Source organism: Oncorhynchus nerka, linkage group LG20 (genome assembly GCF_034236695.1).
Source record: "Oncorhynchus nerka isolate Pitt River linkage group LG20, Oner_Uvic_2.0, whole genome shotgun sequence".
NCBI classification, from domain to species: domain Eukaryota; kingdom Metazoa; phylum Chordata; class Actinopteri; order Salmoniformes; family Salmonidae; genus Oncorhynchus; species Oncorhynchus nerka.
Window position 1 is genome coordinate 19,080,840 of NC_088415.1, and position 27,810 is coordinate 19,108,649.

A 27,810-nucleotide genomic window follows, 5' to 3' on the forward strand; every position below is an offset into this window, starting at 1 on the left:
TCTCATCTCCTTTTTTCTCTCTATCCAGTGAGGTTGAACAATGTGCAGCTGCAGTTTAGACAGCTGGGAGGGTGGTGTGTGCACGAGTGAGTGCTTGTGTTTGTGTCTATGTGTTTGCCAGTCTCATGTGGGTGATGGGGATTCACAGAGAAACTAGGCATTGTTTTGACAAAGTTATTGAGTGTGTGTGTGTGTGTGTGTGTGTGTGTTTTAGCTCTATCTTTCTATTTATACTTACATGTGTTCTTGTGTACGTGTTTAGTTTCATCGGGAAAGAGGCTGGATGCTGGTAGTAGCTAAGACAAGTGGGTCTTATTTCCATAGCAACGGGAACATATCTTACCCATGAGCGAAATTCATTAATTATGCCTCTTTTTATAAGAGACCTTTATTTTCCAAGACAGGAATTAAAATTCACGCTCAATTTCCTCTCAGCTCAAGAACTGCACTGTCTGACTGAATCACCTCTCCTGCTGCAAGGGAGACATCTAATAGGCCAATGTTTCTGAGGAATATTAACACAACCCTTTACACTTAATCTGAGTTGTTTGTGCGTCCGTTTGTTGGGAGGGGTGTGTGCGTGTGTGTGTGTGTGTGTACAATAAGTTACACAGCCATCATTGAGAGAGCTGTTTATGCCAGAATAATATCTTCATTTTCCCTGCATCATTGCCATGGAAGAGTACATGTAATCCATCTACCTTTTCTCATGTTTACTGAGAGTGATTGAGGGCTGGGCAAAATCTCTGCCCTAACAGGTGTTTCGGTATGAATAATAATGACTCTTACACTTCTGTAATTCTTTCAGACAGACATAGGCCCTGATCTAGATGGCATTTCTCTGTTAATAGTACAATCAAGGCCTGTGTATTTGTCTCAGGACTAGTAAAACAGTGGACGTTGTTAGGTGACTAGATGTATTAGTAGGGATCTTTAGAATGGGACTAGCCTGGGACATTAGTTGGGATCTTTAGAATGGGACTAGCCTGGGACATTAGTTGGGATCTTTAGAATGGGACTAGCCTGGGACATTAGTTGGGATCTTTAGAATGGGACTAGCCTGGGACATTAGTTGGGATCTTTAGAATGGGACTAGCCTGGGACATTAGTTGGGATCTTTAGAATGGGACTAGCCTGGGACATTAGTTGGGATCTTTAGAATGGGACTAGCCTGGGACATTAGTTGGGATCTTTAGAATGGGACTAGCCTGGGACATTAGTTGGGATCTTTAGAATGGGACTAGCCTGGGACATTAGTTGGGATCTTTAGAATGGGACTAGCCTGGGACATTAGTTGGGATCTTTAGAATGGGACTAGCCTGGGACATTAGTTGGGATCTTTAGAATGGGACTAGCCTGGGACATTAGTTGGGATCTTTAGAATGGGACTAGCCTGGGACATTAGTTGGGATCTTTAGAATGGGACTAGCCTGGGACATTAGTTGGGATCTTTAGAATGGGACTAGCCTGGGACATTAGTTGGGATCTTTAGAATGGGACTAGCCTGGGACATTAGTTGGGATCTTTAGAATGGGACTAGCCTGGGACATTAGTTGGGATCTTTAGAATGGGACTAGCCTGGGACATTAGTTGGGATCTTTAGAATGGGACTAGCCTGGGACATTAGTTGGGATCTTTAGAATGGGACTAGCCTGGGACATTAGTTGGGATCTTTAGAATGGGACTAGCCTGGGACATTAGTTGGGATCTTTAGAATGGGACTAGCCTGGGACATTAGTTGGGATCTTTAGAATGGGACTAGCCTGGGACATTAGTTGGGATCTTTAGAATGGGACTAGCCTGGGACATTAGTTGGGATCTTTAGAATGGGACTAGCCTGGGACATTAGTTGGGATCTTTAGAATGGGACTAGCCTGGGACATTAGTTGGGATCTTTAGAATGGGACTAGCCTGGGACATTAGTTGGGATCTTTAGAATGGGACTAGCCTGGGACATTAGTTGGGATCTTTAGAATGGGACTAGCCTGGGACATTAGTTGGGATCTTTAGAATGGGACTAGCCTGGGACATTAGTTGGGATCTTTAGAATGGGACTAGCCTGGGACATTAGTTGGGATCTTTAGAATGGGACTAGCCTGGGACATTAGTTGGGATCTTTAGAATGGGACTAGCCTGGGACATTAGTTGGGATCTTTAGAATGGGACTAGCCTGGGACATTAGTTGGGATCTTTAGAATGGGACTAGCCTGGGACATTAGTTGGGATCTTTAGAATGGGACTAGCCTGGGACATTAGTTGGGATCTTTAGAATGGGACTAGCCTGGGACATTAGTTGGGATCTTTAGAATGGGACTAGCCTGGGACATTAGTTGGGATCTTTAGAATGGGACTAGCCTGGGACATTAGTTGGGATCTTTAGAATGGGACTAGCCTGGGACATTAGTTGGGATCTTTAGAATGGGACTAGCCTGGGATCTTTAGAATGGGACTAGCCTGGGACATTAGTTGGGATCTCTAGAATGGGACTAGCCTGGGACATTAGTTGGGATCTTTAGAATTACATCTTTAGAAGTCTTCCCTTCTCCTCCTCTCTTCCTTGGGATCCTAGCCTGGGACATTAGTTGGGATCTTTGGGACCCACATTAGTTGGGATCTTTAGAATCCTCCAGCCTGGGACATTTTCACCCCTTTAGAATGGGACTATCCCTCTAGCCTGGGACATTAGTTGGGATCTTTAGAATGGGACTATCCTGGGACATTAGTTGGGATCTTTAGAATCATAGCCTGGGACATTAGTTGGGATCTTTAGAATGGGACAGCCTGGGACATTAGTTGGGATCTTCAGAATGGGATCATCCCTGGGACATTAGTTGGGATCTTTAGAACCCCTGGGACATTAGTTGGGATCTTTAGAATCCATCACACATTAGTTGGGACCCCTTAGAATGGGACTCCAGCCTGGGACATTAGTTGGGATCTTTAGAATGGGACTTCCATGGAACTAGCCTGGGACATTTTTGGGATCTTTAGAATGGGATCCCTGGGACATTTTGGGATCTTTCCATGGGACTAGCCTGGGACATTAGTTGGGATCTTTAGAATGGGACTAGCCTGGGACATTAGTTCCATCACTTTCCTCACCCCCTCTATCCTCCCTGGGACCTTTCCTCACCCCTCTTTCCTCCATCACACATTTCCCCTCACCCCTCTATCCTCCACATTACTTTTCACCACTCTATCCTCCATCACACTTTCCCCACCCTCTATCATTACACTTTCCTCACCCCCTCTATCCTCCATCACACTTTTCTCACCCCCTCTATCCTCCATCACACTTTCCTCACCCCTCTATCCTCCATCACACTTTCCTCACCCCTCTATCCTCCATCACACTTTCCTCACCCCCTCTATCAACCCTCACACTTTCCTCACCCCTCTATCATCCATCACACTTTCCTCACCCCTCTATCATCCATCACACTTTCCTCACCCCCTCTACCCTCCATCACACTTTCCTCACCCCTCTATCCTCCATCACACTTTCCTCACCCCTCTATCTCCATCACACTTTCCTCACCCCCTCTATCTTCCATCACAATTTCCTCACCCCTCTATCATCCCTCACACTTTCCTCACCCCTCTATCCTCCATCACAGTTTCCTCATCCCTCTATCCTCCATCACACTTTCCGCACCCCTCTATCATCCCTCACACTTTCCTCACCCCCTCTATCCTCCATCACACGTTCCTCACCCCTCTATCCTCCATCACACTTTCCTCACTCCTTTATCCTCCATCACACTTTCCTCATCTTCCCCTCTATCCTCCATCACACTTTCCTCACCCCTCTATCATCCATCACACTTTCCTCACCCCCTCTATCCTCCATCACACTTTCCTCACCCCTCTATCTTCCATCACACTTTCCTCACCCCCTCTCTCCTCCCTCACACTTTCCCCACCATCTCTATCCTCCATCACACTTTCCTCACCCCTCTCTCCTCCATCACACTCTCCTCACCCCTCTATCCTCCATCACACTTTCCTCACCCCTCTATCCTCCATCACACTTTCCTCACCCCCTCTCCTCCATCACACTCTCCTCACCCCTCTATCCTCCATCACACTTTCCTCACCCCTCTATCCTCCATCACACTCTCCTCACCCCTCTATCCTCCATCACACTTTCCTCACCCCCTCTATCCTCCATCACACTTTCCTCACCACCTCTATCCTCCATCACACTTTCCCCACCATCTCTATCCTCCATCACACTTTCCTCACCCCTCTATCCTCATCACACTTTCCTCAACCCTCTACCCTCCATCACACTTTCCTCACCCCTCTACCCTCCATCACACTTTCCCCACCATCTCTATCCTCCATCACACTTTCCTCACCCCATCTCTATCCTCCATCACACTTTCCTCACCCCTCTACCCTCCATCACACTTTCCCCACCATCTCTATCCTCCATCACACTTTCCTCACCCCTCTATCCTCCATCACACTTTCCTCAACCCCTCTATCCTCCATCACACTTTCCTCACCCCTCTATCCTCCATCACACTTTCCCCACCATCTCTATCCTCCATCACACTTTCCTCACCCCATCTCTATCCTCCATCACACTTTCCTCACCATCTCTATCCTCCATCACACTTTCCTCACCCCATCTCTATCCTCCATCACACTTTCCTCACCCCCTCTACCCTCCATCACACTTTCCCCACCATCTCTATCCTCCATCACACTTTCCCCACCATCTCTATCCTCCATCACACTTTCCTCACCCCTCTATCCTCCATCACACTTTCCTCACCCACTCTATCCTCCATCACACTTTCCTCACCCCTCTATCCTCCATCACACTTTCCTCACCCCCTCTATCCTCCATCACACTTTCCTCACCCCTCTATCCTCCATCACACTTTCCTCACCCCCTCTATCCTCCATCACACTTTCCTCACCCCTCTCTCCATCACACTTTCCTCACCCCCTCTACCCTCCATCACACTTTCCCCACCATCTCTATCCTCCATCACACTTTCCTCACCCCTCTACCCTCCATCACACTTTCCTCACCCCCTCTACCCTCCATCACACTTTCCCCACCATCTCTATCCTCCATCACACTTTCCCCACCATCTCTATCCTCCATCACACTTTCCTCACCCCATCTCTATCCTCCATCACACTTTCCTCACCCCCTCTATCCTCCATCACACTTTCCTCACCCCTCTATCCTCCATCACACTTTCCTCACCCCTCTATCCTCCATCACACCTTCCTCACCCCCTCTATCCTCCATCACACTTCCCCCACCCCCTCTACCCTCCATCACACTTTCCTCCTATGAATGGTGGAGTATCAGTTGGAGGTCACTGTTTAGGTCTCCCCCTTCACCTCTGACCCTTCCCCCCTCCCCTCAAACTGTAGTGTAATGGAGTGGAGGGCTGATAGAGAAGAGATGTAATTGTGGGAGAGAGGGAAATAGGTAAGGTGGAGACCTGCCCTCCTTACCCAGGGAGAGAGGGATGGGGGGAAAGGATGGAGAGGGGATGGAGGACAATAGGAATTGAGAGGTAGAGAAAGAGAGAGAGTGTGTCGGGAGTGGGAAAAGAAAGACAAAGAGGAGAAAGTGGTGTAAGTTGTATATGTAGAGAGAGAGGGTGGGTGGGAGCGAGGGGAGTGAGAGGGAGAGGGAGAGAGAGAGGGGGAGAGAGAGAGAGGGTGGGTGAGAGAGAGGGGAGTGAGAGGGAGAGAGCGATAGAAGAAAGAGAGAGGGAGAGAGAGAGGGAGAGAGCGATAGAAGAAAGAGAAAGGGAGAGAGAGAGGGTGGGTGAGAAAGAGGAGAGGGAGAGAGCGATAGAAGAAAGAGAGAGGGAGAGAGAGTCCTCTGTGTGCTGTGTCAGAGGCTTTGGTGATTTATAGGTGATTTATTTGGATCAGCAAATGGCCTTTACATACTTATGCTGATGCACGCAGGCACGGACATGCACACACACACACACTAAACAGCCTTTAACCTGCTGCCACAGCTGTGCCTACACTGGTTTTTAATATATATATCTTGAGGTGTGACTATTGCTCTGTTGCTGAGCAGGTATAATCCAAGCCAGTGAAGATTAATCTTTGTCCTTGTGACAAAGACTATCAACTGTTTTTATCTATGCTTTGTTACACAGTAAAAAAATATTGACATTTGTTTGCACTTGAATGTGTTCCAAATGTGTTTTATTCTCCTGTCTGCCTGAGTTGGAAGGGAGCTGTGTGTGTTGTGAATTGAACCAGTGAAACAGGTCACAGTAATCCCAACTGTTCCCCTTTCTCCTCCACACTCTCTTTTTCTCTTGCAGGTCCTCCTTGTAGTGAAAGAGGGGAGGGGAAGAAGAAGGGGCGTCCCAGAGCTGAAGTACAGGATCTGAGGAGTATTCCTGTCAGTATCTATTATCCCCCTACTCCCTCCCTACACCCTCCCTACTCCCTCCCTACACCCCCCTACTCCCTCCCTACACCCTCCCTACACCCCCCCTACTCCCTCCCTACACCCTCCCTACTCCCTCCCTAAACCCTCCCTACTCCCCCTTCCCTCCCTACTCCCCCTACTCCTCCCTACTCCCCCTACTCCCTCCCTACTCCCCCTACTCCTCCCTACCCTCCCTACTCCCCTACTCCCTCCCTACTTCCTCCCTACTCCCTCCCTACTCCCCCTTACTCCATCCCTACTCCCCCTTACTTCCTCCCTACTACCCCTACTCCCTCCCTACTCCTCCCTCCCTACTCCCCCTACTCCCTCCTACTCCCCCTACTCCTCCCTACTCTCCCTACTCCCTAGTCCTCCCTACTCTCCCTACTCCCTCCATACTCCCCCATTACTCCCTCCCTAATCCTCCCGACTCCCCCTTACTCCTCCCTACTCTCCCTACTCCTCCCTACTCCTCCCTACTCCCCCTACTCCCCCTAGTCCCTCCCTACTCTCCCTACTCCCTCCATACTCCCCATTACTCCCTGACCCCCTCCCTACTCCCCCTTACTCCCTCCCTACTCCCCCTTACTCCATCCCTACTCCCCCTTACTCCCTCCCTACTCCCCCTACTCCTCCCTACTACCCCTACTCCCTCCCTACTCTCCCTAGTCCCTCCCCACACCCTCCCTACTCCCTCCCTACTCCCCTACTCCCTCTCTACTCCCCCTAGTCCCTCCTACTCTCCCTACTCCCTCCATACTCCCCATTACTCCTCCCTACTCCTCCCTACTCCCCCTACTCCCTGACCCCCTCCCTACTCCCCCTTACTCCTCCCTACTCCCCCTTACTCCATCCCTACTCCCCCTTACTCCCTCCCTACTCCCCCTACTCCTCCCTACTACCCCTACTCCCTCCCTACTCTCCCTAGTCCCTCCCCACACCCTCCTACTCCCTCCTCCCTACTCCTCCTACTCCCCCTTACTCCCTCCCTACTTCCTCCCTACTCCCTCCCTACCCTCCCCCTACTCCCCCTACTCCTCCCTACTCCCCCCTACTCCCTCCCTACTCCCCTACTCCCTCCCTAATCCTCCCTACTCCCCCTACTCCCCTACTCCCTCCCTACTCCCCCTACTCCCCTAGTCCCTCCCTACTCCTCCCTACTCCTCCAGTCTCCCCCATTACTCCCTCCCTACTCCTCCCGACTCCCCCCTGACCCCTCCCTACTCCCTCCCTTCTCCCCCCTACTCCCTGAGTGTGTGAGAAGCATGTGTATCATCTCTCCCCCTCTCTGCAGGCTAACATGATGGTCCAGTGGAAGGATGAGTTTAAGAGGAGGTCAAGGGTAAAGTGTCCGTGTTCAGGCTGCTGGTTGGAGTTCCCCAGCATCTACGGCCTCAAATACCACTACCAACGCTGCCAGGGGGTGAGACATGACCCTCTACTCACCCCACCGTCTCTCTCCTCCAGTGTTACATGGTATACCGAAACTTCGGTACTTTTTCGAAACTAGAACATGAAAATTGGCTCGGTACTATAATTTTTGTTGCTTTCGGGTACTTCTGTCAAACGTGTCTCAAGGATCACGTCTGTCTATCAGCTCAGCCAATGTCTCCGTTACAGCGCGAGCACAACATGCCTGCTCCACTTAGCCTGCACTGGGAGTCTGGGCTGCATCATGTTATCTCCTCACTCCTGCTCCACTTAGCCTGCACTGGGAGTCTGGGCTGCATCATGTTATCTCCCAACTCCTGCTCCACTCAGCCTGCACTGGGAGTCTGGGCTGTATCATGTTATCTCCTCATTCCTGCTCCACTCAGCCTGCACTGGGAGTCTGGGCTGTATCATGTTATATCCTCATTCCTGCTCCACTTAGCCTGCACTGGGAGTCTGGGCTGCATCATGTTATCTCCTCATTCCTGCTCCTCTCAGCCTGCACTGGGAGTCTGGGCTGCATCATGTTATCTCCTCACTCCTGCTCCACTTAGCCTGCACTGGGAGACTGGGCTGCATCATGTTATCTCCTCACTCCTGCTCAACTTAGCCTGCACTGGGAGTCTGGGCTGCATCATGTTATCTCCTCACTCCTGCTCCACTTAGCCTGCACTGGGAGTCTGGGCTGCATCATGTTATCTCCCCACTCCTGCTCCACTTAGCCTGCACTGGGAGTCTGGGGTGCATCATGTTATCTCCCCACTCCTGCTCCACTTAGCCTGCACTGGGAGTCTGGGCTGCATCATGTTATCTCCTCACTCCTGCTCCACTTAGCCTGCACTGGGAGTCTGTGCTGCATCATGTTATCTCCTCACTCCTGCTCCACTTAGCCTGCACTGGGAGTCTGGGCTGCATCATGTTATCTCCTCACTCCTGCTCCACTTAGCCTGCACTGGGAGTCTGGGCTGCATCATGTTATCTCCTCACTCCTGCTCCACTTAGCCTGCACTGGGAGTCTGGGCTGCATCATGTTATCTCCTCACTCCTGCTCCACTTAGCCTGCACTGGGAGTCTGGGCTGCATCATGTTATCTCCTCACTCCTGCTCCACTTAGCCTGCACTGGGAGTCTGGGCTGCATCATGTTATCTCCTCACTTCTGCTCCACTTAGCCTGCACTGGGAGTCTGGGCTGCATCATGTTATCTCCTCACTCCTGCTGCACTTAGCCTGCACTGGGAGTCTGGGCTGCATCATGTTATCTCCTCACTCCTGCTCCACTTAGCCTGCACTGGGAGTCTGGGCTGCATCATGTTATCTCCCAACTCCTGCTCCACTCAGCCTGCACTGGGAGTCTGGGCTGTATCATGTTATCTCCTCATTCCTGCTCCACTTAGCCTGCACTGGGAGTCTGGGCTACATCATGTTATCTCCTCACTCCTGCTCCACTTAGCCTGCACTGGGAGTCTGGGCTGCATCATGTTATCTCCTCACTCCTGCTCCACTTAGCCTGCACTGGGAGTCTGGGCTGCATCATGTTATCTCCTCACTCCTGCTCCACTTAGCCTGCACTGGGAGTCTGGGCTGCATCATGTTATCTCCTCACTCCTGCTCCACTTAGCCTGCACTGGGAGTCTGGGCTGCATCATGTTATCTCCCCACTCCTGCTCCACTTAGCCTGCACTGGGAGTCTGGGCTGCATCATGTTATCTCCTCATTCCTGCTCCACTTAGCCTGCACTGGGAGTCTGGGCTGCATCATGTTATCTCCCAACTCCTGCTCCACTCAGCCTGCACTGGGAGTCTGGGCTGTATCATGTTATCTCCTCATTCCTGCTCCACTTAGCCTGCACTGGGAGTCTGGGCTGCATCATGTTATCTCCTCACTCCTGCTCCACTTAGCCTGCACTGCGAGTCTGGGCTGCATCATGTTATCTCCTCACTCCTGCTCCACTTAGCCTGCACTGGGAGTCTGGGCTGCATCATGTTATCTCCTCACTCCTGCTCCACTTAGCCTGCACTGGGAGTCTGGGCTGCATCATGTTATCTCCTCACTCCTGCTCCACTTAGCCTGCACTGGGAGTCTGGGCTGCATCATGTTATCTCCTCACTCCTGCTGCACTTAGCCTGCACTGGGAGTCTGGGCTGCATCATGTTATCTCCCCACTCCTGCTCCACTTAGCCTGCACTGGGAGTCTGGGCTGCATCATGTTATCTCCTCACTCCTGCTCCACTTAGCCTGCACTGGGAGTCTGGGCTGCATCATGTTATCTCCTCACTCCTGCTCCACTTAGCCTGCACTGGGAGTCTGGGCTGCATCATGTTATCTCCTCACTCCTGCTCCACTTAGCCTGCACTGGGAGTCTGGGCTGCATCATGTTATCTCCTCACTCCTGCTCCACTTAGCCTGCACTGGGAGTCTGGGCTGCATCATGTTATCTCCTCACTCCTGCTCCACTTAGCCTGCACTGGGAGTCTGGGCTGCATCATGTTATCTCCTCACTCACGCGGCACAGAAGTTAACACACCTGAATAATGCGACCCAGCATGTAGAAATGTTGAAACTGTTAATTACTGTTAGATTGACAATTACTGTTCTTAACAATACTGTTAGATTGTTAAGAACAGTATAGTTGATTCATTAATGCATACATGGCTATTGTATCTAGTATCGTGATAGTGAACCTGGTATCTTGACAACATTACTCTCCTCTCCCACATCGCCCCTCCTCACCTGTTCCGTCTCACCCCTGGCTTTTCTCTCTGTTGACCACTCTCAGTGCTTCGAGGGGGTCTACATATTTATTGTCAATCTGTACACCTGTTGAATTAGATTTGTCAACTTTAGACTAATCAATATCCTTCTGTTTCTTCTCTTTCTCTCTTTTACCGCCTCCATTTTTTCTCTGTCCCCCAGGCAACCCTAGCGGAGAAGTTGAGTCATGGCTGTCCGGACTGTGAGGCGGTGTTCGCCACTAAGGTCCGGCTCCAGAAGCACAAGCTGTGGAACCACCCAGAGAGAGTTACCGTGGAGACCACGGCCGAGCCCAAACTACAGAAGACCCCTGTGAAGGGGGCCGCCAAGAAAAGGTAACCTGGGTCGGGGATTTTCACCACCGTTAACTAACCCTGTCAGCCTAGGTTTAGATTGTACCCTTGTGTCTCCTCTGTCCAGGCCTATGGAGATTACTACACCATCGCCGGTGTTCTTCAAAGTGAAGAAGACCCAGGATGTGTCTAGTCCCTCCCAGAATGGGGAGTGTTCCCCCCAGAGGGGGGAGAGGAAACAGCACACACACCCCCAGCCCCCTCAACATCAGGCCTCCTCCTCTGACACCTCCCCCAACACTCCGGATGGCAGCGAGAGCGATGGTGAGGGGGGAAGCCTCCTCCCACCGTATCCAGATGAAGACCCTGAGAGGACAAGGCACAGTAAGATTCAAAGATTATGACTAGTAGGTTATTTTGTTGCATTGTGAGGGTGCAGTCCAGTGGAAATGGGGGCCCAGTGTGTTTGACCGTTTCTTGCTCTCTGTTCTCCTCATGAGCCAGGACGGAAGCAGAAAACTCCTAAAAAGTTCACTGGAGAACAGCCCTCCATCTCTGGGACGTTCGGACTGAAAGGTAGACTCTTCTGCATTTCTCATCTCACTTATGCTGGAAATAGAAGTATGCTCTACTGGGTCATTGACTAGGCATGAGAGTCTGAACCTCCACAGTGTGTATTAGTGGTAGTGTGATAGTGTCCTCTCTCTCTGTTAATGTGAGGACTGTAGAGGTGTTTCATATCCTCACTCAGTGAGCCAGTCTCGTACTCTCTTTCTCTGTTGTTCTCATCTCCCTGCCTTCTCTCTCTCTACCACTCTCTCTATCTTTCTCTGTTGTTCTCATCTCCCTGCCTTCTCTCTCTCTACCACTCTCTCTATCTTTCTCTGTTGTTCTCATCTCCCTGCCTCCTCTCATCCTACCACTCTCTCTTTCTCTGTTGTTCTCATCTCCCTGCCTTCTCTCTCTCTACCACTCTCTCTTTCTCTGTTGTTCTCATCTCCCTGCCTTCTCTCTCTCTACCACTCTCTCTATCTTTCTCTGTTGTTCTCATCTCCCTGCCTTCTCTCTCTCTACCACTCTCTCTATCTTTCTCTGTTGTTCTCATCTCCCTGCCTCCTCTCTCTCTACCACTCTCTCTTTATCAAATCAAATTGTATTTGTCACATACACATGGTTAGCAGATGTTAAAGTGAACAGGGAGTACAGGAGGGGGCTTCACCACCTGGGGTGGCCGGTCAGAAAGTCCAGGAGCCCATTGCACAGGGCAGGATTGAGCCAGGGCCTCCAGCTTGATGATGAATTTGGAGGGTACTATGGTGTTGAATGCTGAGTTGTCGTCAATGAACAGCATTCTTACATAGGTATTCTTTTTGTCCAGATGGGCTAGAGCAGTGTGCAGTGTGATGGTGATTGCGTCGTCTGTGGACCTGTTGGGGCGGTATGCAAACTGAGTGGGTCTAGGGTGACCGGTAAGGTGGAGGTGATATGATCCTTGACTAGTCTCTCAAAGCACTTCATGATGACAGAAGTGAGTGCTATGGGGCGGTAGTCATTTAGTTCAGTTATCTTTGCCTACTTGGGTACAGGAACAATGGTAGCCATCTTGAAGCATGTGGGGAAAACAGAATGGGATAGGGAGTGATTTAATATGTCCTTAAACACACCTGCCAGCTGATCTGCACATGCTTTGAAGACGCGACTAGGGATGCCGTCTGGGCCAGCAGCCTTGCGAGGGTTAACACTTTAAAATATTTTACTCACGTCAGCCACGGAGAAGGGGGAGGGGTGCAGTCCTTGTTAGCGGGCCGTGAAGGTGGCACTGTATTATCCTCAAAGCGGGCAAAGAAGGTGTTTAGTTTGTCTGGAAGCGTGACGTCGGTGTCCGATTTTGCCTATAAGACGGAACGAGCAAGATGGCGTCGTGGTCGGATTTGCCGAAGGGAGGGCGGAGGAGGGCTTTGTATGCATCGCGGAAGTTAGAGTAGCAGTGGTCGAGGGTGTTGTGCATGCGCGTAGCACAATCAATATGCTGATAGAATTTAGGTAGACCTATTCTCAAATTTGCTTTGTTAAAATCCCCAGCTACAATAAATGGAGCTTCAGGATGTATGGTTTCCAGTTTGCATATAGTCCAGTGAAGTTCCTTGATGTCCTTCTTGGTGTCTGCATGAGGGGGAATGTACACAGCTGTGACTATAACTGATGAGAATTCTCTTGGTAGGTAAAATGGCCGGCACCTGATTGTAAGGAATTATAGATCTGGTGAGCAGAAGGACTTGAGTTCCTGTATGTTGTTATGATTACACCATGAGTCGCTAATCATAAAGCATACACGCCCGCCCTTTTGTCTCTGTCTGCGCGATGCATGGAGAAGCCCGATGGCTGAACCGATTCCGACAACATATCCCGAGAGAGCCATGTTTCTGTGAAACAGAGAATGTTTCAATCTCGGATGTCTCTCTGGAAGGCATCCCTTGCTCGAATTTCATCTGGTATGCCTCTGTAATTGTCCTGGTGTCATACTGCTCTGCATAACTGACTCTGTTCTAGACTTGAACTCTGACTGTAAATGTCACTGGATCTGTTTCCCTTTCCCCCGTTACTGAACCTGGACCATACACACGTGTATACGCATGTCACGTCCAGTCACACACTGTATGTTTCAGGTATGAACAAGGTAGAGGAGAAGCTAAAGGCTGGTCGTGTGAAGAGATCAGAGGGAGGTCTGTTCAGCGAGGAGCCCCAGAGGAAGAACCCTGGCCCAGCCTCCAGAAGAGACCCACCACCCCTCACCTCTGGTACTGAAATGGCTGTTCTGGACAACTTGTGTATTTTGGTTTATTGACAAGACAAAAACCATCTCCCAATTTACTTCCTCGTACACATGTTTACCTCAGCGTGTTTTTGACAAATATAAAGTATTGATTGGTTGATGTATCCTCCAGGTACTCCAGCAGAGGCCCAGTGGCAGCATGCCATCTCAGAGCGAGGGGAGGTGCTCTGTCCTACCTGCTCCATCGTCACCAGAAAGACCGTCTCCGGCCTTAAGAAACACATGGAGATCTGCCAAAAGGTGAGTGGACCACACAGCTGTCAATCAGAACAGAGGCCTAGGGTGATTGTACAGGAGAACCATATCAATCCGAACAGATGTTTTCACAACTCAAATGAAATAGTTCCAATCATTCCCTTTCATTTGAGACTGTAGCCTGCAGATTTCTCTTACTGCTTGTAGCAGGATCCTCACAACAGATCCTCACAACAGCCATATTCTGACTCAGTTCGACTTCTGAATACATTTGACATAACATATTTTGATTTTGGGGGCGAACCATATATTTATGATCCGTCATCACCATTCTCGTCACATCTGTCTTTCATTCCTCTAAATTAAGGATTGTGTTTCACACTCTCTGTTGAAACTCTGAAACCACAGTATATCATTTGACACTTGCCCTAAATCCCATTCCATATTTCCCATGTTCTGTATAATATTATACTTGGGTACTGTTCCACATCTGTTCTTGATTCTAACTCGCTCAAACAATTGTTCTGAACACATTCTGATCAGCGTCAGTTGCCCTACATATTTATACCAACATCTAAATATTACTGTACAGTATAGAATGCTGTGTACAAGAACAATACACTCAGTGGACAGTTTATTAGGTACACCACCCTGTTCATGAAAATGGTTCGCTCCTACAGACAGTGAGACACGTGGTTTGTTGATGAGAGGTCGAAGGAGAACGGCAGGAATCGTGCAAGCTAACAGGCAGGCCACAAACAGGAAAATACTGTAGCAGCGCAGTTCAACAGTGGTGTGCAAAACGACATCTCAGAAAGTACGTCGACCCTTGTCACGCATGGACTATTGCAGCAGACGACCACACCGGGTTCTGCTCCTATCAGCTAAAAACAAGAAGCAGCTCCAGTGGGCACGTGATCACCAACACTGGACAACTGAGGGGTGGAACAACATTGTCTGGTCTGGCGAATCCTACTTCCTGTTGCGTCATGCTGAATTCAGAGTTCGGTTTTGGCTTAAGCAGCATGAGTCCATGGCCCATCCTGCCTGGTAGCCTTTCATGGCACACGTTTGGCTCCTTGATACCAATTGGGCAACGTTTCCATACGCTGAAGATTTCAGCTGTTCGGGGTCCGACCGGTACGAGATGGTTGTTCCTAATAAACTGTCCACAGAGTGTATCGGGAAAGGTCTGGGGAGCCATTCGATTGCAAAGTAATGATTGAAGGGCTGGAGGAATGACTGTGGCTGAGTCTCAATACTCTGAAGTAGCCTCCACTCGTTTAACTGTACCAATCTGAAAACCCAGGCTAGCTCAAAGCAATCAGGAAAGGACACAAGGAGAGGTAGCCTGGACTATTCAGACACACACTGAGATTGCTGTGTGGCAGTAAGCTGGGTCAGTAGTAGGTACTTTTGAGAGCCTGCTCTTTATGAAGCCTGGCCTGGTGGGCTGTGAGACTGTAACAGTGACTGCCATGCCATTAAGGAGGGGTGGAATCTCCACATCAGCACAGGGGTCAGTCTCTGTAAAACATCTTCCTCTTACAGATTCTTACAGATTCATCCATACGTGTCTTCATGAAAACGGCTACTTTCCACTTATTGGTCTTGATGATTACCTGACAAAGACCATTCTGGGTGAAATGGTTCTGTATCACTAGCTCATGTCAAGCTCACGCTGGGGGAACAGTGAGCAGAAATGCACTCTCTTTTCATAGGTTCTTTACTGTCATTGGATCCAAGAGGCTCTGATGAATAGGAATGACTGTGTGACCTTTGTCCTTTAACCCTGCAGCTCCAGGATGCCCTGAAGTGCCAGGAGTGCCACAAACAGTTCAGGTCCAAGGCCGGACTCAACTACCATACAATGGCTGAGCACAGCAGCAAGGTACACACAGGCACGCGCACACACACACACACACACACACTCACACACTTTCTTTCCCGAAGTTGATTGATCTATTGATCCGCTGGTCAGAAACAATCCATTTTAAAAGTAACACTGTGGGTTTCATCAGCAACATGACAGCGGAGGGAACTCTGTTGTGGGTTCCCTTCAGATGTGAGGGATTGGGGGTGAAATGTCCTAATTGATTTCTATTGTTATGCTTTTTGGCATACCTGAAGTTCTGATTGATATGGCCGTTCTGAAAGCATGCACATTACATTCTGGTGCTGTGTTAAGTCCCTCAGTAGAGAGGTTCATCAAGATATCAACATGGCCCTCACTCCTGCATTAGTGGAATGCTGCTCCAATTAAGTTTGTTGAATAATTCAAAACTACTATCTCAGAAAGCATCAAATATAAATGAGCAAACCTGTGTGTGTGTATTCCAGTCAGCCTTGCCATCAAAGCTGATCTGTTTAAATGATGCCCTCATTTGTGTTCAGTCCCTGCCTTTTGTCCCATGGTCATATTGGCAGCTCTCCATATCATTATTAGGAGAGAGTACAGTTTGTGTTTTAAAGCAGTGAACTTCCATTGTGTGTGTGTGTGTGTGTGTGTGTGTGTGTGTGTGTTTGTGTTGTTCTGCATTACCTGCAGAAGTGGCATCATTGCTAATCTGTACCCAGTGTGTGTCCTCTGGTCACATGGCTGAGCCACAGTGCAGTGTGGGAAAAGCCAGCAGGATGACAGTGACCTTGTTGTTGTACTGTGACACACCAGCTAACTCGTATTTTCTACTGTTTTAGAAACAAAGGTGCTAGAACCAACAAGGGTTCTTCATCTCTCTCCATGGGAGAACATTTAGAAGAACCCTTTTTGGTTCCATGTAGAACCCTTTTCACATAGGATTCTAGATGGAACCCAAATGAGTTCTACCTGCATCCAAAAAGGGTTATCCTATGGCGACAGCCGAAGAACCCTTTTGGAACCCTTTCTTTTACTAAGAGTGTATCTCCTCTCTCTCTCTAGTGCTCCCTCTCTCTAGTTCTCCCTCTCTCTCTCTCTAGTGCTCCCTCTCTCTAGTGCTCCCTCTCTCTCTCTCTAGTGCTCCCTCTCTCTAGTGCTCCCTCTCTCTCTCTAGTGCTCCCTCTCTCTAGTGCTCTCTGTCTCTCTCTCTCTCTAGTGCACTCTCTCTAGTGCTCCCTCTCTCTCTCTCGCTCTAGTGCTCCCTCTCTCTAGTGCTCCCTCTCTAGTGCTCTCTCTCTCTCTCTCTAGTGCTCTCTCTCTCTAGTGCTCTCTCTCTAGTGCTCCCTCTCTCTCTCTAGTGTTCTCTCTCTCTAGTGCTCCCTCTCTCTCTCTAGTGTTCTCTCTCTCTATTGCTCTCTCTCTCTCTCTCTAGTGCTCTCTCTCTCTAGTGCTACCTCTCTCTCTAGTGCTCTCTCTCTCTCTCTCTCTCTCTAGTGCTCTCTCTCTCTCTAGTGCTTACCTCTCTAGTGCGCTCTCTCTCCCTCTCAATTCAATTCAATTCAAGGGCTTTATTGGCATGGGAAACATGTGTTAACATTGCCAAAGCAAGTGAGGTAGATAATATATAAAGTGAAATAAACAATAAAAATTAACAGTAAACATTACACATACAGAAGTTTCAAAACAATAAAGACATTACAAATGTCATATTATATATATATAGTGTTTTAACAATGTACAAATGGTTAAAGGACACAAGATAAAATAAATGAGCATAAATATGGGTTTTATTTACAATGGTGTGTGTTCTTCACTGGTTGCCCTTTTCTCGTGGCAACAGGTCACAAATCTTGCTGCTGTGATGGCACACTGTGGAATTTCACCCAGTACATATGGGCGTTTTTCAAAATTGGATTTGTTTTAGAATTCTTTGTGGGTCTGTGTAATCTGAGGGAAATATGTGTCTCTAATATGGTCATACATTGGGCAGGAGGTTAGGAAGTGCAGCTCAGTTTCCACCTCATTTTGTGGGCAGTGAGCACATAGCCTGTCTTCTCTTGAGAGCCATGTCTGCCTACGGCGGCCTTTCTCAATAGCAAGGCTATGCTCACTGAGTCTGTACATAGTCAAAGCTTTCCTTAATTTTGGGTCAGTCACAGTGGTCCGGTATTCTGCCGCTGTGTACTCTCTGTGTAGGGCCAAATAGCATTCTAGTTTGCTCTGTTTTTTTGTTAATTCTTTCCAAAGTGTCAAGTAATTATCTTTTTGTTTTCTCATGATTTGGTTGGGCCTAATTGTGCTGATGTCCTGGGGCTCTGTAGGGTGTGTTTGTGTTTGTGAACCCCAGGACCAGCTTGCTTAGGGGACTCTTCTCCAGGTTCATCTCTCTGTAGGTGATGGCTTTGTTATGGAAGGTTTGGGAATCACTTCCTTTTAGGTGGTTATAGAATTTAACGGCTCTTTTCTGGATTTTGATAATTAGTGGGTATCGGCCTAATTCTGCTCTGCATGCATTATTTGGCATTATACGGAGGATATTTTTGCAGAATTCTGCGTGCAGAGTCTCAATTTGGTGTCTTGGTTGGTGAGCGGACCCCAGACCTCACAACCATAAAGGGCAATGGGCTCTATGACTGATTCAAGTATTTTTAGCCAAATCCTAATTGGTATGTTGAAATGTATGTTCCTTTTGATGGCATAGAATGCCCTTCTTGCCTTGTCTCTCAGATCGTTCTCTCTCTCTCTCTCTAGTGCACTCTCTCTAGTGCTCCCTCTCTCTAGTGCTCTCTGTCTCTCTCTCTCTCTCTCTCTCTCTCTCTAGTGCTCTTTCTAGTGCTCCCTCTCTCTCTAGTTCTCTCTCTCTCTAGTGCTCTTTCTAGTGCTCCCTCTCTCTCTAGTGCTCTCTCTCTCTAGTGCTCCCTCTCTCTCTAGTGTTCTTTCTCTCTCTAGTGCTCCCTCTCTCTCTCTCTAGTGCTCCTCTCTCTAGTGCGCTCTCCCTCTCTCTCTCTCTAGTGCTCCCTCTCTCTCTAGTGCTCTCTCTAGTGCTCTCTCTAGTGCTCTCTCTCTAGTGCTCCTTCTCTCTCTCTAGTGCTCTCTATCTCTAGTGCTCTCTCCCTCTATAGTGCTCTTTCTCTCTCTCGTGCTCTCTCTCTAGTGCTCTCTCTCTCTCTCTAGTGCTCTCTGTCTCTAGTGCTCTCTCTCTCTCTCTCTCTCTAGTGCTCTCTCTCTCTCTTTCTCTCTCTAGTGTTCTCTCTCTCTAGTACTCTCTCTCTCTCGTGCTCCCTCTCTCTCTAGTGCTCTCTCTCGCTCTCTAGTGCTCTCTCTCTCTTTTGCTCTCTCTTTCTCTAGTGCTCCCCCTCTCTCTAGTGCTCCCCCCTCTCTAGTGCTTCCTCTCTCTCTAGTGCTTCCTGTCTCTCTCTAGTGCTCTCTCTCTCTCTCTCTCTCTCTCTAGTGCTCTCTCTCTCTCTAGTGCTCTCTCGTTCTGGTGCTCTCTCTCTCTCTCTCATGCTCCCTCTCTCTCTCTCGTTGTCTCTCTCTCGTTGTCTCTCTCTAGTACTCTCTCTCTCTCTCTCTCGTGCTCTCTCTCTCTCTCGTGCCTCCTCTCTCTCTCTAGTGCTCTCTCTTTCTCTCTCATGCTCCCTCTCTCTCTCTAGTGCTCTCTCTCTCTCTAGTTCTCTCTCTCATGCTCTCTCTCTCTGGTGCTCTCTCTCTCTAGTGCTCTCTCTCTCTCTAGTTCTCTCTCTCTAGTTCTCTCTCTAGTGCTCTCTCTCTCTCTAGTGCTCCCTCTGTCTCGTTCTCTCTCTCTAGTGCGCCCTCTATCTCTTTCTCTCTCTTTCGTGCTCCCTCTCTCTCTAATGCTCTCTCTTTCTCTAGTGCTCTCTCTCTCCCTAGTGCTCCCTCTCTCTCTAGTACTCTCGCTCTCGTTCTCTCTCTCTAGTACTCTCTCGTTCTCTCTCTCTAGTACTCTCTCTCTTTCTCTCTCTCTTGTGCTCTCTCTCTTTCTCTCTCTCTAGTACTCCCCTCTCTCTCTAGTGCTCTCTCTCTCTCTCTCTCTCTAGTACTCTCTCTCTCTCTCTTGTGCTCCCTCTCTCTCTCTCTCTCTCTAGTACTTTCTCTCTCTCTCTCTAGTGCTCCCGCTCTCTCTCTCTCTCTCTCTCTCTCTCTCTCTAGTGCTCCCGCTCTCTTTCTCTCTCTCTAGTACTCCCTTTCTCTCTTTCTATCTCTCCAGTACTCCCCCATCTCTCTCTCTCTCTAGTGCTCCCGCGCTCTATTTCTCTCTCTCTAGTACTCCCTTTCTCTCTTTCTATCTCTCTAGTACTCCCCCTCTCTCTCTCTAGTGCCCCTCTCTCTCTCTAGTGCCGCCTCTCTCTCTAGTGCTCCCTCTCTCTCTCTCTTGTGCTCCTCTCTCTCTCTCGTTCTCTCTCTCTCTAGTACTCTCTCTCTCTCGTGCTCCTCTCTCTCTCTCGTGCTCTCTCTCTAGTGCTCTCTCTCTAGTGCTCCCTCTCTCTCTCTCTCTCTAGTACTCTCTCTCTAGTGCTCTCCCTCTCTCTAGTGCTCTCTCTCTCTAGTGCTCTCTCTCTCTAGTGCTCTCTCTCTCTAGTGCTCTCTCTCTCTAATGCTCTCTCTCTAGTGCTCTCTCTCTCTGGTGCTCTCTCTCTCTCTCTCGTTCTCTCTCTCTAGTACTCTCTCTCGTTCTCTCTCAATTCAAGGGCTTTATTGGCATGGGAAACATGTGTTAACATTGCCAAAGCAAGGGAGGTAGATAATATATAAAGTGAATATATATAAAGTGAAATAAACAATAAAAATTAACAGTAAACATTACACATACAGATGTTTCAAAACAATAAAGACATTACAAATGTCATATTATATATATACAGTGTTTTAACAATGTACAAATGGTTAAAGGACACAAGATAAAATAAATAAGCATAAATATGGGTTGTATTTACAATGGTGTTTGTTCTTCTCTCTCTAGTACTCTCTCTCTCTCTAGTGCTCCCTCTCTCTTTCTGTCTCTCTAGTGCTCCCTCTATCTCTTTCTCTCTCTCTAGTGTTCTATCTCTCTCTTTCTCTCTCTCTTTCTCTCGCTTTCTCTCTCTCTCTCTAGTGCTCTCTCTAGTGCTCCCTCTCTCTCATTCTTTCTCTTTCGTGCTCCTCTCTCTCTCTCTAGTGCTCTCTCTTTCTCTAGTGCTCTCTTTCTCCCTAGTGCTCCCTCTCTCTCTAGTACTCTCTCTCTTGTTCTCTCTCTCTAGTACTCTCTCTCTAGTACTCTCTCGTTCTCTCTCTCTAGTACTCTCTCTCTTTCTCTCTCTCTTGTGCTCTCTCTCTTTCTCTCTCTCTAGTACTCCCCCTCTCTCTCTAGTGCTCTCTCTCTCTCTCTCTCTCTAGTACTCTCTCTCTCTCTCTCTTGTGCTCCCTCTCTCTCTCTCTCTCTCTAGTACTTTCTCTCTCTCTCTCTAGTGCTCCCGCTCTCTCTCTCTCTCTCTCTCTCTCTCTCTCTAGTGCTCCCGCGCTCTCTTTCTCTCTCTCTAGTACTCCCTTTCTCTCTTTCTATCTCTCCAGTACTCCCCCATCTCTCTCTCTCTAGTGCTCCCGCGCTCTATTTCTCTCTCTCTAGTACTCCCTTTCTCTCTTTCTATCTCTCTAGTACTCCCCCCTCTCTCTCTCTAGTGCCCCCTCTCTCTCTCTAGTGCCGCCTCTCTCTCTAGTGCTCCCTCTCTCTCTCTCTTGTGCTCCCTCTCTCTCTCTCGTTCTCTCTCTCTCTAGTACTCTCTCTCTCTCGTGCTCCCTCTCTCTCTCTCGTGCTCTCTCTCTAGTGCTCTCTCTCTAGTGCTCCCTCTCTCTCTCTCTCTCTAGTACTCTCTCTCTAGTGCTCTCCCTCTCTCTAGTGCTCTCTCTCTCTAGTGCTCTCTCTCTCTAGTGCTCTCTCTCTCTAGTGCTCTCTCTCTCTAATGCTCTCTCTCTAGTGCTCTCTCTCTCTGGTGCTCTCTCTCTCTCTCGTTCTCTCTCTCTAGTACTCTCTCTCGTTCTCTCTCAATTCAAGGGCTTTATTGGCATGGGAAACATGTGTTAACATTGCCAAAGCAAGGGAGGTAGATAATATATAAAGTGAATATATATAAAGTGAAATAAACAATAAAAATTAACAGTAAACATTACACATACAGATGTTTCAAAACAATAAAGACATTACAAATGTCATATTATATATATACAGTGTTTTAACAATGTACAAATGGTTAAAGGACACAAGATAAAATAAATAAGCATAAATATGGGTTGTATTTACAATGGTGTTTGTTCTTCTCTCTCTAGTACTCTCTCTCTCTCTAGTGCTCCCTCTCTCTTTCTGTCTCTCTAGTGCTCCCTCTATCTCTTTCTCTCTCTCTAGTGTTCTATCTCTCTCTTTCTCTCTCTCTTTCTCTCGCTTTCTCTCTCTCTCTCTAGTGCTCTCTCTAGTGCTCCCTCTCTCTCATTCTTTCTCTTTCGTGCTCCCTCTCTCTCTCTAGTGCTCTCTCTTTCTCTAGTGCTCTCTTTCTCCCTAGTGCTCCCTCTCTCTCTAGTACTCTCTCTCTTGTTCTCTCTCTCTAGTACTCTCTCTCTAGTACTCTCTCGTTCTCTCTCTCTAGTACTCTCTCTCTTTCTCTCTCTCTTGTGCTCTCTCTCTTTCTCTCTCTCTAGTACTCCCCCCTCTCTCTCTAGTGCTCTCTCTCTCTCTCTCTCTCTAGTACTCTCTCTCTCTCTCTTGTGCTCCCTCTCTCTCTCTCTCTCTCTAGTACTTTCTCTCTCTCTCTCTAGTGCTCCCGCTCTCTCTCTCTCTCTCTCTCTCTCTCTCTCTCTAGTGCTCCCGCGCTCTCTTTCTCTCTCTCTAGTACTCCCTTTCTCTCTTTCTATCTCTCCAGTACTCCCCATCTCTCTCTCTCTAGTGCTCCCCGCTCTATTTCTCTCTCTCTAGTACTCCCTTTCTCTCTTTCTATCTCTCTAGTACTCCCCCTCTCTCTCTCTAGTGCCCCCTCTCTCTCTCTAGTGCCGCCTCTCTCTCTAGTGCTCCTCTCTCTCTCTCTTGTGCTCCCTCTCTCTCTCTCGTTCTCTCTCTCTCTAGTACTCTCTCTCTCTCGTGCTCCCTCTCTCTCTCTCGTGCTCTCTCTCTAGTGCTCTCTCTCTAGTGCTCCCTCTCTCTCTCTCTCTCTAGTACTCTCTCTCTAGTGCTCTCCTCTCTCTAGTGCTCTCTCTCTCTAGTGCTCTCTCTCTCTAGTGCTCTCTCTCTCTAGTGCTCTCTCTCTCTAATGCTCTCTCTCTAGTGCTCTCTCTCTCTGGTGCTCTCTCTCTCTCTCGTTCTCTCTCTCTAGTACTCTCTCTCGTTCTCTCTCAATTCAAGGGCTTTATTGGCATGGGAAACATGTGTTAACATTGCCAAAGCAAGGGAGGTAGATAATATATAAAGTGAATATATATAAAGTGAAATAAACAATAAAAATTAACAGTAAACATTACACATACAGATGTTTCAAAACAATAAAGACATTACAAATGTCATATTATATATATACAGTGTTTTAACAATGTACAAATGGTTAAAGGACACAAGATAAAATAAATAAGCATAAATATGGGTTGTATTTACAATGGTGTTTGTTCTTCTCTCTCTAGTACTCTCTCTCTCTCTAGTGCTCCTCTCTCTTTCTGTCTCTCTAGTGCTCCCTCTATCTCTTTCTCTCTCTCTAGTGTTCTATCTCTCTCTTTCTCTCTCTCTTTCTCTCGCTTTCTCTCTCTCTCTCTAGTGCTCTCTCTAGTGCTCCCTCTCTCTCATTCTTTCTCTTTCGTGCTCCCTCTCTCTCTCTAGTGCTCTCTCTTTCTCTAGTGCTCTCTTTCTCCCTAGTGCTCCCTCTCTCTCTAGTACTCTCTCTCTTGTTCTCTCTCTCTAGTACTCTCTCTCTAGTGCTCCCTCTCTCTTTCTCTCTCTCTTGTGCTCCCTCTCTCTCTTTCTCTCTCTCTAGTACTCTCTCTCTCTCTTGTGCTCCCTCTCTCTCTCTCTCGTTCTCTCTCTAGTACACTCTCTCTCTCTCTAGTGCTCCCGCTCTCTCTCTCTCTCTCTCTCTCTCTCTCTAGTGCTCCGCGCTCTCTTTCTCTCTCTCTAGTACTCCCTTTCTCTCTTTCTATCTCTCTAGTACTCTCCCCTCTCTCTCTCTAGTACTCCCCCTCTCTCTCTATTGCTCTCTCTCCCTCTCTCTCTAGTACTCCCCCTCTCTCTCTAGTGCCCCCTCTCTCTCTAGTGCCCCCTCTCTCTCTCTAGTGCTCTCTCTCTCTCTCTCTAGTGCTCCCTCTCTCTCTTTCTCTCTCTAGTACTCCCCCTCTCTCTCTATTGCTCTCTCTCCCTCTCTCTCTCTAGTGCCCCCTCTCTCTCTCTAGTGCTCTCTCTTTCTCTCTAGTGCTCCCTCTCTCTCTTTCTCTCTCTAGTACTCCCCCCTCTCTCTCTATTGCTCTCTCTCCCTCTCTCTCTAGTACTCCCCCCTTTCTCTCTAGTGCTCTCTATCTCTCTCTAGTGCTTTCTCTCTCTAGTACTCTCTCTCTTTAGTGCTCCCTCTCTCTCTTTCTCTCTCTAGTGCTCTCTCTCTCTCTAGTACTCTCTCTCTCTTTAGTGCTCCCTTTCTCTCTTTCAAATGTCAAATTCAAGCTGCTTTATTGGCATGAAAAACAGTGTCAATATTGCCAAAGCAACAATGTATACAATATATATCGTAACAAAATTATAAACGATAGCAAATAATAATATAAAATGGTAGTAAATAATAATACAAAATGAAATACATCACTCATCACCATCACTCATTCATATATCTTTATGTACATATTCTTTATCCCCTTACACTTGTGTCTATAAGGTAGTAGTTTTGGAATTGTTAGCTAGATTACTTGTTGGTTATTACTGCATTGTCGGAACTAGAAGCACAAGCATTTCGCTACACGTGCATTACCATCTGCTAACATCTGCTAACCATGTGTATGTGACAAATAAAATCTTTATGTACATATTCTTTATCCCCTTACACTTGTGTCTATAAGGTAGAAAATAAATATGGGTTGTATTTACAATGGTGTTTGTTCTTCACTGGTTGCCCTTTTCTTGTGGCAACAGGTCACAAATCTTTGCTGCTGTGATGGCACACTGTGGTATTTCACCCAGTAGTTATGGGAGTTTATCAAAATTGGGTTTGTTTTTGAATTCTTTGTGGATCTGTGTAATCTGAGGGAAATATGTGTCTCTAATATGGTCATACATTTGGCAGGAGGTTAGGAAGTGCAGCTCAGTTTCCACCTCATTTTGTGGGTAGTGTGCACATAGCCTGTCTTCTCTTGGGAGCCATGTCTGCTTACGGCGGCCTTTCTCAATAGCAAGGCTATGCTCACTGAGTCTGTACATAGTCAATGCTTTCCTTAAGTTTGGGTCAGTCACAGTGGTCAGGTATTCTGACACTGTGTACTCTCTGTTTAGGGCCAAATAACATTCTAGTTTGCTCTGTTTTTTTGTGAATTCTTTCCAATGTGTCAAGTAATTGTCTTTTTGTTTTCTCATGATTTGGTTGGGTCTAATTGTGTTGAGGTCCTGGGGCTCTGTGGGGTGTGTTTGTGTTTGTGAACAGAGCCCCAGGACCAGCATGCTTAGGGGACTCTTCTCCAGGTTCATCTCTCTGTAGGTGATGGCTTTGTTATGGAAGGTTTGGGAATCACTTCCTTTTAGGTTTTTGTAGAATTTAACGGCTCTTTTCCGGATTTTGGTCATTAGTGGGTATCTGCCTAATTCTGCTCTGCATGCATTATTTGGTGTTCTACGTTGTACACGGAGGATATTTTTGCAGAATTCTGCATGCAGAGTCTCAATTTGGTGTTTGTCCCATTTTGTGAAATCTTGGTTGGTGAGCGGACCCCAGACCTCACTACCATAAAGGGCAATGGGCTCTTTGACTGTTTCAAGTATTTTTAGCCAGATCCTAATTAGTATGTTGAATTTGATGTTCCTTTTGATGGCATAGAATGCCCTTCTTGCCTTGTCTCTCAGATCGTTCACAGCTTTGTGTAAGTTACCTGTGGCGCTGATGTTTAGGCCAAGGTATGTATCGTTTTTTGTGTGCTCTAGGGCAATGGTGTCTAGATGGAATTTGTATTTGTGGTCCTGGTGACTGGACCTTTTTTGGACAACCATTATTTTGGTCTTACGGAGATTTTCTGTTAGGGCCCAGGTCTGTCAGAATCTGTGCATAAGATCTAGGTGCTGCTGTAGGCCCTCCTTGGTTGGTGACAGAAGCACCAGATCATCAGCAAACAGCAGACATTTGACTTCGGATTCTAGCAGGGGGAGGCCGGGTGCTGCAGACTTTTCTAGTGCCCGCGCCAATTCGTTGATATATATGTTGAAAAGGGTGGGGCTTAAGCTGCATCCCTGTCTAACCCCACGACCCTGTGTGAAGAAATGTGTGTGTTTTTTGCCAATTTTAACCGCACACTTGTTGTTTGTGTACATGGATTTTATAATGTCGTATGTTTTACCCCCAACACCACTTTCCATCAGTTTGTATAGCAGATGCCAGATTGAGTCGAAGGCTTTTTTGAAATCAACAAAGCATGAGAATACTTTGCCTTTGTTTTGGTTTGTTTGGTTGTCAATTAGGGTGTGCAGGGTGAATACATGGTCTGTTGTACGGTAATTTGGTAAAAAGCCAATTTGACATTTGCTCAGTACATTGTTTTCATTGAGGAAATGTACGAGTCTGTTGTTAATAATAATGCAGAGGATTTTCCCAAGGTTACTGTTGACACATATTCCACGGTAGTGGAATATCTCTCTCTCTCTCTCTCTCTCTCTAGTGCTCTCTCTCTCTCTCTCTAGTGCTCTCTCTCTCTAGTGCTCTCTCTCTCTCTAGTGCTCTCTCTCTCTAGTGCTCTCTCTCTCTCGTGCTCTCTCTCTCTCTCTCTCTCTCTAGTGCTGTCTCTCTCTCTAGTGCTCTCTCTCTCTCTAGTTCTCTGTCTCTCTCTCTCTCTCTCTCTCTCATGCTCTCTCTCTCTAGTGCTCCCTCTCTCTAGTGCTCTCTCTAGTACTCCCTCTCTCTCTAGTGCTCTCTCTCTAGTGCTCCCTCTCTCTCTATTGCTCTCTCTCTCTCTCTCTCTCTCTCTCTCTCTCTCTCTCTCTCTCTCTCTCTCTCTAGTGCTCTCTCTCTCTCTCTAGTTCTCTGTCTCTCTCTCTCTCTCTCTCTCTCATGCTCTCTCTCTCTAGTGCTCCCTCTCTCTAGTGCTCTCTCTAGTACTCCCTCTCGCTCTAGTGCTCTCTCTCGTGCTCCCTCTCGCTCTAGTGCTCTCTCTCGTGCTCCCTCTCTCTCTCTCTCTAGTGCTCCCTCTCTCTCTTTCTCTCTCTCTCTCTAGTGCTCCCTCTCTCTCTTTCTCTCTCTCTCTCTAGTGCTCCCTCTCTCTCTATTGCTCTCTCTGTCTAGTGCTCCCTCTCTCTCTATTGCTCTCTCTCTCTCTCTCTCTCTCTCTAGTGCTCCCTCTCTCTCTAGTGCTCTCTCTCTCTCTCTAGTGCTCTCTCTTGCTCTCTCTCGTGCTCCCTTTCTCTCTCTCTCTAGTGCTCCCCTCTCTCTCTCTCTCTCTCTCTCTCTCTCTCTCTCGTGCTCCCTCTCTCTCTCTCTCTTACTTCCTCTCACACTCTCACAAAATGCCTGTCTTGCTCTTTCCTACTCTCTTTCTTTCTGTCTTTTTCAATATATATTTCTCTTTCACTCTTTCTCCCCCCTCACTCTCACTCATGTCTGATAAAGGTTTTACAAATAATTGCTGGGGGTTTCTGTGTGTCCCCTGGTGGATCTAAGACTGGTGGGAGTGTGTTCTCCAGCCTCAGGGTCTGACTGACATGATTCACTTTGTTTTAGTGTGGGAATAACATGTATTCCTCTGAGTTGCAGTCTTATCCCCCTCTTTTCCCACTCAGACTAGGGATGTGTCTCAATAATCTCAAACGGCTTTC

General features: G+C 47.8%; 1 protein-coding gene across 1 annotated transcript in view; it reads left to right on the plus strand.

Annotated features, from left to right (window-relative positions):
- LOC115102011 (zinc finger protein 512B) overlaps nt 1-27,810 on the plus strand; it is a 66,886-nt gene that overhangs the window by 31,278 nt on the left and 7,798 nt on the right. Inside the window, 8 exon segments of the mRNA XM_065005279.1 lie at nt 6,321-6,400; nt 7,725-7,853; nt 10,775-10,947; nt 11,033-11,289; nt 11,410-11,481; nt 13,572-13,703; nt 13,851-13,978; nt 15,732-15,824. Of these exon segments, the coding sequence (XP_064861351.1) occupies nt 6,321-6,400; nt 7,725-7,853; nt 10,775-10,947; nt 11,033-11,289; nt 11,410-11,481; nt 13,572-13,703; nt 13,851-13,978; nt 15,732-15,824 (1,064 nt within the window).